Source organism: Lissotriton vulgaris, chromosome 5, assembly GCF_964263255.1.
Source record: "Lissotriton vulgaris chromosome 5, aLisVul1.2, whole genome shotgun sequence".
Taxonomy (NCBI): Eukaryota; Metazoa; Chordata; class Amphibia; order Caudata; family Salamandridae; genus Lissotriton; species Lissotriton vulgaris.
This window is the reverse complement of record NC_141693.1, coordinates 208,289,132-208,309,763: the sequence shown is the minus strand read 5'-3', so window position 1 is coordinate 208,309,763 and position 20,632 is coordinate 208,289,132. Positions and strand designations below refer to the sequence as shown.

The 20,632-nt window shown below is 46.3% G+C and overlaps 1 protein-coding gene across 1 annotated transcript in view; it reads right to left on the bottom strand.

Moving 5' to 3' along the window:
- Nucleotides 1-20,632, bottom strand: part of LOC147710507 (lipocalin-15-like) — a 53,005-nt gene that overhangs the window by 12,211 nt on the left and 20,162 nt on the right. Inside the window, exons 4-5 of the mRNA XM_086920015.1 lie at nucleotides 13,747-13,860; nucleotides 9,734-9,835 (exon numbers count right to left, since the gene is read on the bottom strand). Coding sequence (XP_086776141.1) covers nucleotides 9,734-9,835; nucleotides 13,747-13,860 — 216 coding nt within the window. The remainder of the gene's footprint in view (nucleotides 1-9,733; nucleotides 9,836-13,746; nucleotides 13,861-20,632) is intronic.

Here is a 20,632-nt window from a genome sequence, read left to right as displayed (position 1 = left end):
ATGTCTGTGGGTGTTCCGGAAATTTCTATATTTAGCTGAAAGAGTAGAAGCATTACAGTCCTATGCCACCCTCTCTGCCTCTACTTCATCTGCTAAATCCTAAATCAAGCCTGCTGTGCACAGTGGTAAGACTATTTTAATGCATTTGTCCCATCACATTTTGACTTTCAGCAGTATGCCTGGAAGCCTGAGACGGGTGAAGCTTTCCAAGCCTACTTCTGCCAATGTTTGTGAATTCTAAAAAGTAGTACATTTTCACCCATTCAAGGAGTATTACTAGGGGTGCAGATTTGGGACTTTTTTGGTAAACCGGTCATCTGCATGACTCTGGAGAGAGGAGACCCAGCAGCCCTCACCCTCCTGGACCTCTCCACAGCATTTGATACAGTCTCCCACCATATCCTCACCTAACTCCTACACAACATCGGAATCTAAGAACACACACTCTGATGTATCTCCTCCTTTCTGACTGGAAAGACTCAGTAAGTCATCCTGGCACAGTAAACCACGGACGCCCACCACCTCATCTGCAGAGTTTTGCAAGGATTCCCTCTAAGCCTGAGCGCCTTCAATGCATACCTCAATTCAACGGTCCCTCCAGTCACCATCATTTGCTCTCACAACATCAATCTCCTCTCCTACACAGACGATACACAACTCATTCTTTGCCTTACAGATAAGATGTCTAGTACATGGATCAAGTTCAATGCCTGCATGACTGAAATCGGCCACTGGATGAACACCAAATTTCAAAAGCTGAACACCGACAAGACGAAAATTGTAATCTTCAGGAAGACCCCTTCACTATGGGACTCCACTTGGTGGCCAACATAGCTTGGACTGACACCCACCACCCACTCTAAGAACCTTGAGATCGTCATCAACAGCAAACTCAAGATAAATACCCAAGCCCACCCCATCACCGCCTCATATTTCCATACACTGAAGATGCAGAGGAAGATTTTTCAAATGCCTACCAATCAGCACCAGGAAAACCGTCACACAAATCCTGGTCACTTGCTAACTAGAGTATGGGAACACCTTCTATGTTGGGATCAAAAAATAACTCACAAGGAGACTGCAGACCATTCAGAATTATGCAGTCACAATTACTCTCAACCTCCCACACCGCATTCACATCACACAACACGTGAAGGAGCTCCACTGTTTCCCCATACAGAAACTAACACATTTCTAAGTCCTCACCCACACATTCCAGGTACTACATAACACTGGCCCTGCATACCTAACATTCACATTTGCTCGCACAAACCTTCCAGACACCTCCGCTTGTCTGGACTCTTACTTGCACAAATCCCACGCCTACAGATAACTATATCCAGGGGTTGAGTCATTTCCGACATCGCTCTTAAGGCATGGAACGACCTGCCACTACAAGCTAAAGCCTGGTACTCACTTTTTAAATTCTGCAAGAAGCTGAAGACCTGGCTTTCTAAGTAGTCCCACTAGCCCTCTATTTAGCTAGACACACACCTGCTCAGCACCAGGATAGTCTCCTGGGTGATAGTGCACTCTACAAATCTGCACAATATAACATAACTAAATATATGAACTCTTAGTAAAATCAAGATGTCAAGAAAAATTAGCATAGACATAGCATTACTGACTCAGGGACCCAGACTCAACTACCATGCCAATAATGTATTTATTTGGCGGTGTCACACCCCAAACATTCCCCGTGGAGCATTTGTCATTCCGAGGCCTATAAATTGGGCATCTTTAAACAGGATAGTAACACCATTTGCTTAAAATTGCTGTTTTTAAAGAGATTAGACACAGGAAAAGAATGGTCTGAAACCCTATTTACAAAACAAGTTATTATACCACAACAGGTTAATTTTACTGTGAGGAGGACCAGGACATTACCCCGCCTGTGGCCCATTCTAAACCCCTTAAGGCAGTGTTTCCCAAACTGGGCTCCGCGGACCCCCAGGGGTCCGTGAAACATTCCCAGGGGGTCCGTAGGCAACAGTTTTAAAAGCGTAAAAGCACAGAAAAGTTTCTTGTATGATTTGCAGCTTTTCAGCAACAATAAGTGTCACGATAATGCCAGTGACTCGTTACTGTGCACTTTATAAGTGACAATCGTAATGTAGCAGAGGGACCTATAAACTGTCATCAAAGAGCTGCTTGCAAACTGCATGATACCAGTTAGTAACTTATGTTTTTTCCCAGTCATTCATTATCCCGATGCTGCTAAAAAGATTTATTTCGGTGGAAATACATTTTTAATGTTAAAGTCAGTGCTAGCCACTGTGTTATTTTCTGAATCCTGAGTTTTTGCTTTTCCAGGCCAAGCACTCTTTAAACATTTTATATACACACTGATTTACATGTATGATTCAATGTCTCTATATGTGTGTGATGTAAAGTGCTCTGACATCCTACAATGGTATGAGAGAGGCTATGAAACAAATGAAATACATGTGACATTACTTCAATATAAAATACTAAGGGCCAGATGTACGATCCGTTTTTATATGCACGAACGGGTGCGCGAACCCGTTTGCGCATGCAAAAACATAGTGAGCCAAGTACATTGCCTATTTCGTGAGTCGCAATTTGTTTGCGACTCGCTAAATAGGTTTTGCAACTTTCTATTTGGAAAGGGCATTCCCTTCCAAATAGTGAGTCTCAAAACCATGTACAAATGTTTTGCGGTCGCAAAACACTCGCAATTACCACCTACTTCGAATAGATGGTAATGCAAATGGGAAGGGGTCCCTTTGTAAATGCATGCAAAATCATTTTTTAAAGGGCAGGCAATGGCCCAGGGACCTCTGCCTGCCCTTAGAAAATGAAACAAAAACGTTTCATTTTCTTTTTTTTAAATGCATGGTAAACGGGATGCATTTTCATTTTGAACTGCTTTATTTAAAAGCAGTCCCAGAATGGTGGCCTACAGAGCCCAGCAGGCCACCACACCTGGGAGGGCTTGCATTCCCAATGGGCTCGCAAATTGCGAGAGGCTCATTAATAAAAAGGAACCTCACAATTTGCGACCCCATTGGGAATCCCAAACAGTGTTAAACACACTGTTGTGCATTTCATTTAGCGACTCGCAATTTGCCACTCGCAATGTGTCGCCAATTGCGAGGTTCTAAATGAAATGGTCGTACATCTGGCCCCATAATCCTTAGAGCTTTGAGTATTTGTTTTGTGTGCACACGTGTGTATTTTTTTCTAATTACTGTTTTAATATTTGAAATTTAACTCATACAATTTTCTTGGGGGTCCCCGGCTTCCAGTGGTGACTCAATGGGGGTCCCCAGGAGCCAAAAGTTTGGGAACCACTGCCTTAAGGTATCGAGAATGCCTTTCGCTAACTCAGGTGCAACTTGGAAAGGGTTAACCTCACCTGACTCCTCTCGCATACAGGACCAAGAACGCCCTCTTCAATACCACGGCCAAGCACAGGAAACCTCGTGGACTCCAGAGGCGGAGACCCTTGTTGAAAAGCCGGAAGACGCCAACTGGAGAGAGCGCAGAAGGAGAACACTGGAGGAAGGAGCGTGGAGTGTTGCAGAGAGGACGGAAAGCCGTATCGAGCCAGGCTGAAAAGCAGACGTGGAATCTCCGCAGGACGAGGAAAGAGACAACGCTGAGTAGGAGGAGAGGTCCGAAGAGTGGTGGACACCCCCGGAGGACGCCTCAACGCCGCCGCAGTTCAGGAGAGCTGCGGCCACAGTGGTACGTGAACTGGGACAGGGAGCATTGCAACCAGGGGAGGGGGAGGCGAGTCTAAGGGACTCAAGGGACAAGGGGTAGTGTGGCGGGCAAGATCTTCTACGGACATTTCACCAACCCCTTCACACTCCTTTCACTCCTACGCACGCTATGAAGAGCTGTATAGCACTTGCACTAGCCTGTTAAAACAAAACTGTTTGATACGCGTCGGAGATACGCACCTATCTGCGCAACTTGTTAGATATTGGCTAACTCCTGACATACTAAGGAGTCTTGAATTAAGTAGAACTCAAATAAAAGAGGTCACTCCCTTCTGTTTTGTTTGTGATCATCCCCCCCGCTTTTAAGTTTCACCTGTTTCCCCACGTTCTTTTTTCCCTTCACTTCCTCCTTGGTTTACTTAGACTAAGGTGGTGGAACGTGAGTTGCATCATATTAGCCTTCGCTTAGAGGACAGCTACATTGACCTCCTTCTCTCCTTTTGTTTCTGCTTTATACCCCGTGGTTGTGCCACATCATCGCCCTGCCAAGAGGAGAGGATCCACCATCAGCACAAGGGAAACAGAGGACATCGGAACCCCATCATACCAGACTTTTCTGTTGGATTGTTTTCTGTCTTTGGGTTTTTACTAATAAATGAAGCCATCATTTAGCCACACATAAGACCTCCTGTCTTTACTTTCCACCCATCCCTCTCACATCTGGTTTCAGAAGTGGGATCTGGGAAAATGGAGGCAGTCGTCAGAAAGATGGCAGAAAGCCAGGAGAAGTTGGAACGTTGTATTGAGAAGTTTTTGTCCGTAGCCGAAGAGGACTGAGAGAAGATACACAAGTCTCTTGCCGGAACAGAGCCAGACCCATGAGGCAGTTATAGGAAAGCTGGCCGACACCCTCAGCCAACAAAGGGGTCCAATGGGATCCCCTCAATGGTCCTGTAGAAATATGTGGGAGGAGAAGCCCCAACTTTTTCTTTTCTAACTTTGAGCGCATGGCCAGGGCTGCAGGATGGGGCCAAGACAATTGGGGACAATACTTGGGCCCTCTGTTAACCGGGGATCTCCAGGCAGCCTACCAAGCTGTTAAGCCACTGGCTCTTACTCCTTACGACGACATCCAAAGAAGCATATTGGAAAGAATGTGCATAGATGAGGAGACTTTCAGCATATGTCTGCGACAACTCAAGGAGGGTCTTCAGGAAACTCCCAGTGCCTTAGCCTATAGAGTTCGGGACATGGCTGATAGGTGGTTGAAGCCCCAGCAATTAACCAAAGATGAGATTATGGAGAAGGTTTATTTAGAGCAATACCTGTCGTCCCTGCACCCGAACATACAAAAGTGGGTGTGACAACATACAGGTCTGACTCTGGACCGAGCCATTGAGATTGTCAGTGCTTTTCACAGGGCCCAAGAAACCCAAAGGGGACAGGAAGACATTCACTGGAAACATCCCAGAGCCCCTATGAAATCCAACAAACCACCCCAACCCTCACAAAACCGTTACCCTTCTACCAGGGCCATCCATACCACCATCCCGGATCCCTATCCAACCGGGACCCCAATGCTACAATTGTAGGACCATAGTCCATATAGCCAGTTTTTGTCCCCAGAGGGAGGAGCCTATGGAGGTGGGGCTGGTGCGTAACTACTATTTCGGTTCCTCTGGCGCAAGCCTTCCCTACCATAGAGCAGTACAGGTTAATGGGGAGAAAAGACAGGCTTTAATCGATACTGGCTGTTTACAAAGTGTTATGCAACCACAAGCAGTCCCATTAGGGATACCGAAAACTACAGGGTATTTCACTATACAATGCGTGCTTGGGGACCGTCATCAGTATCCCACCACAGAGATTGAGATCCAACACGACCCTTCCTTGAAAGCAAGAGCGTTGAAAGTAGGGCTTATTCTCCATCTACCCGAACCTCTAGTTTTAGGAAATGATTACCCCCATATGCCTAAACTGATACAAGAGTCCTGGGCATAAAGGGAGGAGTGGAGGAAGGCAGCACCCTTTTCACAGGAGACAGAACCAGAAATAATCCCGGGGAAATACAGGAAGAACGGAAAGCAAAAAAAGAGAGAAAAAAGGAATTGGACAAGGGTCGCTCTAACTCAAAGTAAGGAGACCCCGGTGTGGCAATATGAATGGTTTCAGGAGGCCCAGCGAGATGACCCAGCTTTACGGGAGGCCTGGAACAAAGCCACAAACGAAGAGGATCCTGAGCAAGTAGGTCCCCAGTTTTTTCTCAGAAAAAAACCTGCTCTACAGTAAGGGTAGGAGGGGATTACCAACCAATTACTGGTACCTCAACCTTATAGGGAGAAAGTTTTATTTTTAGCCCACAGTCACTTATTGGGAGGACACTTTGCGGAGGACAAAACAGAAAAGACGATATTGGAAAGGTTCTATTTGCCTGGCATATTCTCTCAGGTTCGAAAATACTGCAGAGAATGCACCATTTGCCAAATAAAAAGCAGGACCCTGCCATCACGAGCACCCTTACCTCCTTGCCAATCATACAGGAACCCTTTTCCTAGTTGGTATGGACATCATAGGCCCCTTACTACCCTCTCGTAGTGGATGTCGATTCGTGTTAGTGTTGGTCGATTATGCCACCCGCTTTCCAGAAGCAGTGGCCTTACGCCAACCGAATGCCTCCCAAATAGCTAAAGCCATGATCACCATCTTTTCAATAGTTGGCTTTCCCAGGGAACTCGTCACGGATCAGGGAACCCCTTTCATGTTACGCCTCATGAAACAGATGTGCCTCACCCTGAACATCAAACAGATTTGCACTTCTGTGTGCCAACCCCAAACAGATGCGTTGGTGGTGCGCTATAACGTCACCCTCAAGACAACACTAAAAAAACATTTGGACCTTGAAACGTAAAAGTGGGAAGACATGTTCCCTCTGGCTCTCTTCGCAATTCGTTGCAAAGTCCAAAAAAGCACCAGGTACTCACCCTTCGAATTACTTTATGGCCGACAGCCTCGCACATTGCTTGACCTGTTGAAGGAAGAGTGGGAGGAGGAGCCAGAAGGGGCAAAATCCCTCCCTGAATACATACTCTATCTAAAAACCCATCTGGGCCAGATCCGTAGCATTGTCCAATCCCACCTCGAACAAGCCCAAACATCCCAGAAAACACAATACGATAAAAAAGCCAAAACCCGTTCCTTTGACATTAACAAATTTGTTCTTTTAATGATACCCTCTCCCGATCATAAGTTACTGGGGATATGGCAGGGACCATATCGGGTCATGGAAAAGGTTAACCCCAGTAACCTATTGCCTGGAATTAGATCCTCAGAAAAAGACAAAGACACAGATATATCATGTCAACCTACTTAAGAAGTGGGAGGGGGCTGTTCCGGGTCAGTTCGGACAAAGAGACCCAAACCCTTATTTGCACAAAGCATAGACAAGGACCTCCCAGAAACCCATAATAGTGAACTAGAGACCCAGTTGCAACCACTGCAGGAGGTATTATCTCTACATCGAGGCAGAACCCACTTGATGGAACATGCCATTGTAACCTCCCCAGGCATGAAAGTGAAGCTACGCCCCTATCGCATTCCAGAGTCCCGTAGACAGGCAATGGAGGGTGAGGTACAACAAATGTTAAAAATGTGCATCATCGAACCCTCGAATTGTGAATGGAATTCACCAATCGTTTTGGTGCCCAAACCGGATAGGTCCATCCGGTTTTGTATCGACTTTCGGGAAGTGAATAAGATCTCCTGTTTCGATTTCTATCCACAACCAAGAGTCGATGAAATGGTGGAGCGTCTGGGAACCGCCCAAAATAGCAGCACCCTTGATTTATGCAAGGGATATTGGCAGGTGCCCCAGAGGCTTGGAGACCGGGAGAAAATGGCTTTTGCGACTCCCAGCGGGCTATACCATTTGACCGTTCTCTCCTTTAGTCTCCATTGGGCTCCTGCCACCTTCCAACGCTTGATGAACACGGTTTTAAAACCTTGTTCTGAGTTTTCGGCAGCTTACCTAGACGATATCGTCATCCACAGCTCCACCTGGAAAGAACACCTCACCCACTTGGAAAAAGTAATCCGAGCATTGAAAGAAGACTGTTTAACAATAAATCCCGCTAAGAGTAAACTCGCTGCCCAGTCTGTGAAGTATCTAGGATATCTTTTGGGGGAAGGGTATATGAAACCACAGACGAAGAAAGTAGCGGCCATCTCCAACATCCCGTTTCCCAAGACCAAAAAAGAGTTACTGGCATTTCTTGGGGTCTTGGGGTATTACCGTTGATTCATTTCTAATTTTTCCCAAATAGCCTCTCCCTTGACTGATCTGTTACAAAAGAATGTGTAGACAGAAAAGGAGTTGAGACAACCCTCTCCCCCTCTCCTCCAAGCTTCCCAACGACTAAAACACACCTTGACATGCCACCCAGTGTTACTGAGCCCTAACTATTCCCAGCCGTGCATCTTACAAACTGACGCATCCGACACCGGCTTAGGAGCGTAGTTGTCTCAAGTTGACTCCCAGGGACAAGAGAGGCCCATCCTCGATATGAGCCGGAAATTGTTTCCTCAGGAAAAAAACAACACGATTATTGAAAAAGAGGCACTCGCCATCAAATGGGTGGTTGATTCCGTTCGATACTACCTTGACAGGAGGAAGTTCACCCTTTTCACTGACCATGCCCCATTAGAGTGGCTATCCAGAAATAAGGGGCAAAGCGACAGGATACTGAGGTGGTTCCTTGCATTACAGCCCTATCGATTCCACACCAAACACAGGAAGGGTAGAGATCAAGCCAACGCTGACTATTTATCCTGGTATCCTATTGACTTTGTTCTTGCTGGCAAGAATGTTAGGGAATGGGGATGTGACGAGGACCGGGACATTACCCCACCTGTGGCCCATTCTAAACCCCTTAAGGTATCGAGAATGCTTTTCGCTAACTCGGGTGCAGCTAGGAAAGGGTTAACCTCACTCGACTCCTCTCGCATACAGGACCAAGAAAGCCCTCTTCAATACCACGGGCAATCACAGGAAACCTCGTGGACTCCAGAGGCGGAGACTCTTGTTGAAAACCCAGAAGACAGCAAAGGGAGAGAGTGCGGAAGGAGAACACCGGAGGAAGGAGCGTGGCGTGTTGCGGAGAGGACGGAAAGCCGTATCAAGCCAGGACGAGAAGCAGATGTGGTATCCCTGCAGGACGAGGAATGAGATAACACCAAGCGGGAGGAGTGGCCCGAAGAGTGGTGGACACCCCCGGAGGAAGCCTCAACACCGCCGCAGTTCAGGAGAGTTGCGGCCACAGAGGTACATGAACTGGGGCAGGGGGCATTGCAACCAGGGGAGGGGGAGGTGAGTCTAAGGGACTCAAGGGACACGAGGTAGTGTGGCGGGCACGATCTTCTACGGACATTTCACCAACCCCTTCACACCCCTTTCACACCTAAGCACGCTATGAAGAACTGTATAGCACTTGCACTAGCCTGTTAAAACAAAACTATTTGCTACACGTCTGAGATACGCACCTATCTGCGAGACTTGTTAGATATTGGCTAACTCCTGACATACTAAGGAGTCTTGAACTAAGCAGGACCAGAATAAAAGAGGTCACCCCCTTCTGTTTTGTTTGTGATAATTCTCCTCCCCCCTTTTAAGTTTCACCTGTTTTCCCACGTTCTTTTTTCCCTTCACTCCCTCCGTGGTTTCCTTAGACTAAGTTGGTGGAATGTGAGTTGCCTCACGTTAGCTTTCGCTTAGAGGACAGCCACATTGACCCCCTTCTCTCCTTTTGGTTCCGCTTTATACCCCGAGATTGTGCCACATTGTCGCCCTGCCAGGAGGAGAGGATCCACAATCAGCACAAGGGAAACAGAGGACGTCAGAACCCCATCATACCGGACTTTTCTGTTGGATTATTTTCTGCCTTTGGGTTTTTACTAATAAATGAAGCCATCATTTAGCCACACATAAGACCTCCTCACTTTACTTTCGCCCATCCCTCTCACATCTACTGATTGAAAAGTTTTGTATTTACCATCGTGAGGCAGAACCACCATGTTTTCCTCTGTGAGTCCAAGTCCTGCCATCAGCATCTTGAAGTGAGTAAAGACTCCAGGGTGCACATCAGCTTCTCTAGCTGTAGTCAGAGATCAGGAGAAGAACCCAACATCAGGTGCAAGCAGTACAATAAGGGAAAGAAAAGGACAAGCCACGTGAAAGGGGTAATAATAATGGGGTACTCAAACACACCTGTGCGATGGATAAGATAGGCAAAGCGACTGACTGAGAAGAGAGACACAGCAATGTAGGAAAGGCATAAAGAGCCAATAGAGGCAAATAGTAGGTAGAGTTGACGTAGGGACTCATAGCCAAACACAATGAGACTGTGAGAAGCGGGGTCTATTGTGAAACTGAGAGAGATGGACCTGTTATTGGACGCAGTGACAGTGGGCTTATTGTTACTAAGAGTCAGATTGAGATAGGGAGTGTATTATGAAACTGAGGGACATAGTGCCTTAGCTTATGGCAAAGAGATGTAGGAGTATACCATGGGGCAGAGAAATAAAGGGGTACATTTGGGGTACAGAGCCAGAACAGCTCGGCTTATGCATATTGTTTTCTAGATAGCATCACAAGCCAAGTAATAGCTCTCATGTGATGTGCATGTGAGGGTGCTGTAATTTTAAATTCACTTTTTCTGAATAGTTGTAAGATGCATTTGAGTCTTGTGCAGGTGAGTGTTGTTGAACTTGCAGGGCTTTGAGTACTATATTGTATTGGTCAGAGGTGTTGGTTGCAGGTGGGGCCGACCGGCACTCATTTCTAAGATCCAGCACTTTTTTTTCCTCATCAGGCTGTGACCCAGAGAAACACAAAAGGAGGAAAGGAGAAAGAGAATGAAGGAAAAACCGAATCAAAGGGAGAAAGCAGGATGGAGAACCTGGAAGATACAGAGAGAGGCGTTGTATATTGGTGGAATCAAGAGGCGTAAGGTGGATTTGAGACTTCAGAACCATGGTGTTCAGCAATCAGAAGAAAGGGAAACAGAAAGGGGCAAGAACTCTGTCTGAGGAATTCTGCAAAAACATTGGTTCTGTACTCTCCACTCCTCTGCCAGATCTCCCCACACTCCTAGCTCCTTCCGCTTCCTGCAAGAGACTCTCTTTTCCTGGTTGGAGAGAAGCCAAGAGTACTACTCCACTCCCCTGTGCCAATGGGCTGCTTCATCACCTCAAACACCACTACAGTTAGATATCAGATGGTAAATACACACATAATCCTTCCTCGTATCCCTTTCTACACTGCCAAAGCACTGATCAGCTCTCTGGTTATTAGTAAACTGGAATATTCCATCATTATGCTAGTTAACTGTCTCACTATATGGTTCCCCTTAAAACAGTTTTTAACTTAGCCACTAAAGCGCTTTCCACCCTCCCAAGAAACTCACCCACTTCATCATACCGGCATGGAGCTGGCTGTCAGCTAACAACAGAGCCTCCTTGAAGCTCCTGACTCTGGTCTAACAACAGAGCCCCCTAGAAGCTCCTGACTCTGGTCTAACAACAGAGCCCCCTAGAAGCTCTTGACCCTCTAACAACAGAGCCCTCGAGAAGCTCCTGACTCTGGTCTAACAACAGAGCCCCCTAGAAGCTCTTGACCCTCTAACAACAGAGCCCCCGGAAAGCTATAGACTCTGGTCTAACAACAGAGCCCCCTAGAAGCTCTTGACTCTGGTCTAACAACAGAGCCCCCTAGTAGCTCTTGACTCTGGTCTAACAACAGAGCCCCTAGAAGCTCCTGACTCCGGTCTAACCACAGAGCCCCCGAGAAGCTATTGACTCTGGTCTAACAACAGAGCCCCCTAGAAGCTCTTGACTCTGGTCTAACAACAGAGCCCCCTAGAAGCTCTTGACTCTGGTCTAACCACAGAGTCCCCTAGTAGCTCTTGACTCTGGTCTAACAACAGAGCTCCCCTAGTAGCTCTTGACTCTGGCCCCTTAGAAGTTTCTGGCTCTGGTCTAACAACAGAGCCCCCTAGAAGCTCTTGACTTTGGTCTAACAACAGAGTCCCCTAGCAGCTCTTGACTCTGGTCTAACAACAGAGCCCCTAGAAGCTCCTGACTCCGGTCTAACCACAGAGCCCCCGAGAAGCTATTGACTCTGGTCTAACAACAGAGCCCCTAGAAGCTCTTGACTCTGGTCTAACAACAGAGCCCCCCTAGTAGCTCTTGACTCTGGCCCCTTAGAAGTTTCTGGCTCTGGTCTAACAACAGAGCGCCCTAGAAGCTCTTGACCCTCTAACCACAGAGCCCCTAGAAGCGCTTGACTCTGGTCTAACAACAGAGCCCCCTAGAAGCTCTTGACCCTCTAACAACAGAGCACCCTAGAAGCTCTTGACCCTCTAACAACAGAGCCCCCGAGAAGCTCCTGACTCTGGTCTAACACCAGAGCCCCCTAGAAGCTCTTGACCCTCTAACAACAGAGCCCCCTAGAAGCTCCTGACTCTGGTCTAACCACAGAGCCCCCTAGAAGCTCTTGACCCTCTAACAACAGAGCCCCCTAGAAGCTCTTGACTCTGGTCTAACAACAGAGCCCCCTAGAAGCTCTTGACTCTGGTCTAACAACAGAGACCCCGAGAAGCTCTTGACTCTGGTCTAACAACAGAGCCCCCGAGAAGCTCTTGACCCTCTAACAACAGAGCCCCCTAGAAGCTCTTGACTCTGGTCTAACAACAGAGCCCCCAGAATTTCTTGACCCTCTAACAACAGAGCCCCCTAGAAGCTAATGTCTCTGGTCTTACATGGGTCAGCCCCAGGTTACCTTTCAGAGATGCTTTACTAATACATCTCCCCTCACACCTCTAGTAAAGATCAGCATACCAGCACATTGTTACTGCTCCAGAATCATCCTGTGTCCCAGGCAGATACAGATCCTTTCACCTTCTTGGATCACAACTCTCTAATATTCTCCCACTGAATATTAGAGCCAGCACTGAAGGAACTTAAATCAAAACTAATACACATATCTTGAAACTGGAAGGACATGGAGATGAAGGCACTTTCTATGGAAGGGTCTCCCAGTATAAATGCACTGTACATTATTTACTGTAGGTATTATATACACTGTGCTGAACAATATCTGATATATCTGTTCTTACTCTCCATTACCAGCTTATTGTTTACATTGCCTGTTTTACTGTATCGGTTTATGTAACTGGGGACCCTCACTAACGATCGAATGTCCTATGTACCTGATGTCTAGCTGGTCTTCTGTACAAGATTTGTTTTTGAAATGTTACTTACTATTCTCATAAATAAATAGATACATAAATAAAGGGCGAGTTTCCCATTTGCAAAACACAATATAAAGGGATGCATGACACAATCAAGCATGCTTTTACAACACATGCGACTACAACGTGGGCAATACAACAAATGATTTTTACCACGTATTCCATTGCCACACAAGTAGTTACAATGACTTGCCTTAGGTAAGCGCTGGACGTTGGAATAGTATATATTACTATTCCAACTCCAGCTTGTGCAACAGTGGGGAAGGTGTTGGATTTAAAATCCAACAACACGTTCCCTAATGCAAGTCAATGTAATGACTTGCGGGGTAACGGAACGCGTGGTAACAACGCGTTTGTTGTGTTGCCCATATTGTAATGGTACTGCGTAGTTCTGGCTGCATAGTAAAGGCTTTTTACCATTTGAGGCCCTAGGCCAGGGGTCTCCAGACCGGTCCTGGAGGGCCAGATCCATGCCAGATTTTTTGGATATCCCCATTGAGATACATGTAGTTATTTTAAAAATCTGGCATGGATCCGGCCCTCCAGGACCGGTTTGGAGACCCCTGCCCTAGGCAGTAACTGAATCCATTTTAAACCATTTGTAATGGATTGACCTCCAGGGAAGGTCTGTCTTGAAGGAGATTGTAAGTTAACTAAACTATGACAAAACACCTGTTTAGTGGCCCTATGGAGCTTTCTAACTGTTGGAAGAATCTTCCGACTGGGTGTCTGGAGGTGCCCATCATCCTGCTTACCATACAGTTTCACCATGGCGCTGACCACTTCCAATTCTGAGACCTTGCGTGAGTACTCAATGGCGGAATGCATATAGTCTGTGTCTACAATCCGGACTTCACTCTGTGCAACAGCTGGAAATGAGACAACAGAAGTTGGAAAAACATTTAGAAAAGATAGCTAGAGTTATAAAAATAAAAATATGCAGAAGAAAAATATCTTTTTTCACAGGTTTTATTGTTGCAACCTTATTCTTTATTGAAACCTGTTCACTGTTCAAATGAACATAGGAATATAAAAATATATATAAAAATGAATACGTGATGCGTGGCTGGCCACGTGGTCTATGGTATCTCGGCTATTTCTGGCTATTTTCTACTCACCTGCCAGCTTTGAATAGTCATAATGACTGCAAGCGAATTGAAGCACTCCTCGTGGTAGCGGGTGCGGCTGAAAGTCTCTCTCTTTGGGTCTGCTCTGCCAGCACCAGAAGCAGCCCCCTCCATGTGTTGGTGGTGACCTAGAAACTGTGCATGATTTGCATAAAGATTATCCTGGTGCAGGTAGTTGAAAGCAGATGCATGCACCCCTGGTGGAGTGGAGGTTGGGTACGATCAGTGGCACCGTGACCATTGTTGTTGCTGAGCTAAATGGAGGGCATGTTTGCAGTCCTGAGGACAACGGCTGACCTTAGTAGTCAGTCTTTCTGGGCTCCCTCACGGTGGATGGATGGGCAGCTGAAGTAACTGGAGGAAGAAAGCGTTGATCCATGTCAGCAAATTGCCTTTTGACACTGTAGAGGCCGATCAGAACATGAGATGCACCACCTGTATGGGCTACCCACGAATGCGAGTTTAGGCATTCCCATAACAAGCTAAGATAAAGCTGCTAGAATCTCTAAAACTGAGGTAGCAGGTGATGCTATTAAAAAAAGCAATCTGGGCTGTCTGGCAGTGTTACCACTGTGTAGCAGGCTCTTGAAGCAGCATGCAAGTATGTATCTCACTGAGGACAATTTATAGAAGATTTGACCACCTTCACATATGTTATGTTGTGCTTAAGCCTTTGAATCCCTATTCAAGCAATCATGGTTCCGGAGAGTTGGAAACCTTCTTGCATGCGCTGCTGAATCTTCTAACTGGGTTTAAACTGCCTTTAATAAATGGATCCTAATCTTTGCAGTCACAAAGAAGGAATAACTCGGATGGTGGTCCTCCAGTCATCAGTGTAGTAGATACGTTTGAGAGCTGTAGTTGTAGGAAAAGGGTGATGTCTGGGAAAAGACAACTTCTTTTCTTCCTGGACCTTGATCCTGACACTCTAGGTAAGAATAAGAAACTGTTGGTGATCCATGGAGAGATGATTGCAAGTTGGTTGACTGCATCAGTGGGTTTCCTAGTGAGACTGATGTAATGCACCAAAGATCTTTTCTGGGGAGATTACTTGCTGGCTATGGGTGAATGCTATCTTGTTTTGTTAACTACTTTGTCTGGTTCTGTGGTTCAAGGAGTTGGAGTTTTTTGGGTCTGATTCAGGTCACGCGGGGATCATTCTCCAATAGGTAAAGAGGTACAAGTTTTGTGATCCTTTTTAGATGGTTTTTGATTTTAGTATGTAAATGTTGCCTCTGATTTCCTTCTCTTTTCCTTTTGTTTGCCCTTTTCAGGGTCTGCCTCACAGCAGTGTTTATATGTATGTTTTAATTTGAATATCATTTTGTAAGCAGAGGTCTAAAGGATAACTGGGTGACGAGTGACACTGACATTTTTTTGTGTAGGTTCCCCATGATGATACATACATTTAAATGTATGTTGGATTTACTCATAGAGTGAAGCAGGGACATAAGAGTTCAATACATTAACTTGAAGAACATCTCATGCTGCAGTCAAAATATAAATCCATGTAATACCAGAGACAGGAGTTTACAATGGGTAGATAAGAAATGCTATGAATTTTTATAACAATCAATGACAGAGGTGCCAATAATAAACATTACACCCAAACACATAAGACACCAGTCAAGACAATAGGAAAGCCCATGAATCCAGCTCTGGTCTTTTGAGGCCACAGGCCATCAAAACCTAGGGCCAGATGTAGGTGCCTAAATACCGGTCGGTAACGCCGAAATTCGGTAAATTTCAGCGTTACCCACCGGTATTTAGCCATTCCTAATGTAGGTAAGGATTCGGTAAATAAGGAATCAGTAAATACTGATTACTTATTGCTCTTGCATTTAAGGAATCAGTAATACTGATTCCTTAAATGCAATGTGGGAAGCACATTAAAGTGTGCTTTTGAGCCTTAAAAAATCGGTAATTACCACCGACTTCAAGTTGGTGGTAATTACCGATTTCCTTTAAAAAATCACTTTTTTGTTTTTTGTTAAGTGCCATGTGGCACACATTCATGCCCTTAGGGCATGTATGTGTGCCACATGTGCACAAATGCACATTTCAGGGGTGCAACAGGGTGTCCTTTTGACACCCTGGCACCCTTGAAAGTGCTCCCGCTATTAACGATTCTGTAATACCGAATCGCTAATAGTGAATGTCTTCACATTCATTCCTATGGTCCTCCAAGCCCATAGAAATGAATGGGTAGGTATTCCTTATTACTGAATCTCAATTACCGATTCGGTAATAAGGAATATTAAGGATTCAGAATTTGTTACCGAATCGTTAGCTACATAGGAAATACCGATTTCTTAATAGCGAATCGTTAAAATTCGCTATTAAGAAATCGGTATTTCAGATTTACCTACATCTGGTCCTTAGTGATATATTTTTAATCCTCTGACCTATGATTTGTAGGCAGTTATGGCTATGAACGAAAAAGACATCCTGGTTACACTAGAGCCTCATTAAAGGGGGTATGGGGTAGGGCAATGCACCGAGTCACCTTGCTGCACTGCGTTATGTCAAAGTGAAAGGGCACAAATGCACCATATTTATCCAATAAAGTGCATTCCTGTCCTTTCCCCCTGCGCTCGCACCATTGCTGCAGCCTAGCGCCAATGCAGGCACCCTTTCACTACGGTTCAAGGGTGTCAGAATGCAGCACACATAGAAAGAGGCATAAACGAGGAGAAATGTTACTCCTCCCCTCAGGAGGCATAAGGTTTTGGGGCCACCTCACGTTTACATGGTCTTGTAAATCTGGGGAAGCGTCAAAATCCATGGGTGTTTCAAGGGAACACGCACCACAACACCCATGGATTGCCTCCCTAGTGAAGAGTAAGGCAACACCATGATTTGTGCTGCCTTTCCTTACTCCATATCTGTGAGGCCATTTAAAGCGGCTTTATGTGACCTCATAAATATGGTTTCAAGCTTTTTCCAACTGGAGTATAACAAAAAAAGACGCTACGCAGCGCAATGGCCTCATAAATATGACCCTAAATGTATTTAGCCTGTTTACTAGTACCTATATGAAGAGGGCACAGTGGAGAATGGAAATGTGCCTTATCTATTAATCATTTTAAGGTCTCGCCTTGGCAGCGCATGCAGCGCATGAGCTGTCTCAGCGAGACCTGAAGTAATCTGAATGTTGGCTGAAACTTCTTCTAATGTGTTCTTCTGCTTGTGATTGGTTTACTTGGGCCACTGCTGTGGTTTTCCTGCATTCTGTTGGCTGTTGATGGTAGAGTTACTTCCGTGTAGTCCCGAAGCAGAGGCGCCTAAGTACAGTTTCCATCCGCTCTGCTTTCACTTCCTTTAATTGAAGTGCAAAGTGCCATCTGTAGCCTGCGTCTGTAACTGGAGAATCTCCTGTTGCCGCCGCTCTCCCTGCAGTCATAAATCACTGTAGCTCCTTTCTTGTGCCGTCTTCTCCGGCGTTCATTCTCCTGCATGTGCCCAGACACGGTGATACTTAATAGCGAGGCTCGCCCTGTTGGTTTCACCTTCTCTACCCCGCCCCCCTCCCGTTTTCCGCGCCTTCTCATTGGCAACTCCTCTTCGCCTATCTCACGTGCGTTTATAGTTATTTAGAAAGTATTCACATTTTGCGATGAAAATAACTGATCCCAAACCTGAGATCTATTGTGCAGGCCCTCCTCCCCCTGCTGCCGCGTGAGGCGCGCGCATGTGCTGGTTTAGGACTTGTGGCCTGCATAGCCTCTGTAGCAGCTGCCAGACTCCTCTCTCCACTCAATATTTTTCATAGCAACCTTTGTCACATTCTCTTCTCCACAGTTCGTTTTCTCTCTCTGCTGCTCTTGTTCTGACTAGGTCGCCCTCGTCTGTCTCGCTCCCCCATTTATTTTCTTCACACACACGCACATGCATCTCTCTGCCCGCTCTCCCTCCTTCTATCTTTCGCCTATGACAGTTCACTCCCACCCTCTTCTTAAGTCTCTCCCCTTCCCTCAAACCGTTTTAACTCCTATGAAGTCAGTAGTGTTTTGTGCCCGCAAGCACACTAACAACTTTCTAGCAGCCTGTCCCTGAAGCAAGCCCTCCTCGACACAAGTCTCCCACAATAGCCTCCTCCACTCCCCAAACAGCGCCCAGCAGCCCCGGTACAAGACACATGCAATGCCCTCGCGCATACCCCTGACTGCCTCCCAGCCCCGGGAATCAAGCCTCCTGAAAATTGGCTTTTTATTACTGCAATACTTCAAAGTGCAGGCCGCCACCGCGAGACGGAGGCCATTTCTCTTCATGGTTTACAGACAAATGAGGGGAAGGAAAATGAAGGTAAACTTTGCAGCGGTGCGAGGTCGGAGGAGGGGGGAGGGTTTGCTGCCTCGGAGAGCGGTCAGGGTGGTGCACGCTGCCTCTCCATGACCAGGCAAGTCAACAACGTCTCATCGGCATGCTTCAACATCCTTCGCATGCTACGGAAGATCTTCTGGTGGATCCCCACCGAGACCAGGAAGACCGTCACCCAGGCCCTCGTCACCAGCCGACTGGACTACGGCAACGCCCTCTACGCCGGTACCACCGCTAAGCTCCAGAAGAGACTCCAGCGGATCCAGAACGCCTCAGCCAGACTCATCCTCGACATCCCACGAACCAGCCACATCTCCGGACATCTGAGAGACCTTCACTGGCTCCCCGTCAACAAAAGAATCACCTTCCGCCTCCTCACCCACGCACACAAAGCCCTACACGACCAAGGCCCGAGCTACCTCAACAGCCGAGTCAACTTCTACGCTCCCAAACGCCACCTCCGATCAGCCAACCACGCCCTCGCCGACGTCCCCCGCATCCGAAGAGCGACTACAGGAGGAAGGTCCTTCTCCTACCTGGCCGCCAAGACCTGGAACTCCCTCCCGACCGACCTGCGCCTGACCCAAGACCACCTCTCCTTCAGGAAGAAGCTGAAGACCTGGCTGTTCGAGCAGTAGCGGCCCCCCCCCCCAGCTCCTTGAGACCCTACGGGTATGTAGCGCGCTCTATAAATGTCTTTGATTGATTGATTGAACAACGCCTCCCGCTCATCTTTAACAAGCAGTAGTGTATTGTAATTACATTTATAAAGCGCTTACAATCCCTGACGAGTATTTATTTTTCCTGTAACTTCCACCCTTCTCCATCTGTTGTTTTCTTTAGTTGTTGTGCCAGAGACTGGTTACTTTTGGGGGAAGGAAGGGCTCTTTATAAGGAAAGTGTGGAACTTTTCAACATAGGAGACAAAGCATCTAATGAGGAATGGGTTTGGTCTACTCTGATTGGAGGGAGATAATAGGGTGTATTATCTGTGGAGGGCAGTGATCTGTTGCACCATACTTGGTAGGGTGGGTAGGATGCATGATTCTTTGAAGGGATGGGTGAGGGCATTTTATGGGGTGGAGAAGATACACAGTAATCAAAGTATCTGTGAAGTTTTAATTAAGCCATTTGGTTTTAGTGATCATGCTGCCATTATTTGTAATTTGAATGGGAAGGAATTCATCTGAAGCAGACGAGGCATGTCAAACCCTCGATAGCCAGAAATAATGGGACTATCCTCAAATGGGCAACAGTAGACAAACAAAAAACTGTTCCAGTTGAGGGTGGAAATGGACTAAATGACATCTTGACTTACCTAGCACTGGAGCCTAACCCCAGTCAGGTAGCCACGGCCTTTGAACAGATATTATGTGAGATTAAAAGTGTTCTAACTAGGAAAAGACCTATCTTCCATAAGTTAGATCCAAGATGGTTTGATCAAGTATGTACCAAGTCCCTATCAAACCTACATCAGGCCCTTAGATTTACCTGTGGAGATGTGGAACTGGTTAAGCTTCTGCGTCTCTGATATAAAGAGGCAAGGAAGGCAAGAACCAAAACTCTCAAGGAAGAAGCTTAGGAACAACAGTATTAAGCAGCAAATTCAAATATTCATGGTAATGTTTGGAGAGTTATCAATGCTCCCTTTCTCAAACCATCTATGAATTCCAGCTTGGACAGTCATGTGGTGAGCAAGCTTGGATTGCATACTTCTCCTCAATATTCAACTCAAATGCTGAGGTGGTGGCTACACAGTGAGTAGTCACTATGACTTCTTCAAAATATGTTCTAATTTTTATAGGCTCCTATTCAGTCCTCCAGTAACAGAGTCCCTGGCCCGGATAGTACTCCGATAGATTTCTTCATGGACCAGCCAGACCTATGAGGACCAGTGCTGAGCTAAATCTGAGGCCAAAAACTATAGACCAATTTCACTCTGGATAGCATGGCTAAACTTATGGGTTGCGTTTTATTAAATAGATTAGAGGAATGGCCCACCCGTAACAATGTCTTGATTCAGGTGCAATATGGTTTTAGAAAGGGGAAAGGTACCCATGACCAATGCCTCAACGTAAGTCTGCTAATTGCCAAGTATACTCAAGCCAAGCAAGGAAAGCTATACCTGGCATTTATGGACTTATCAGCAGCTTCTGACTGCTTTGCCTATCACCACCTGTGGAGAATAATGCAA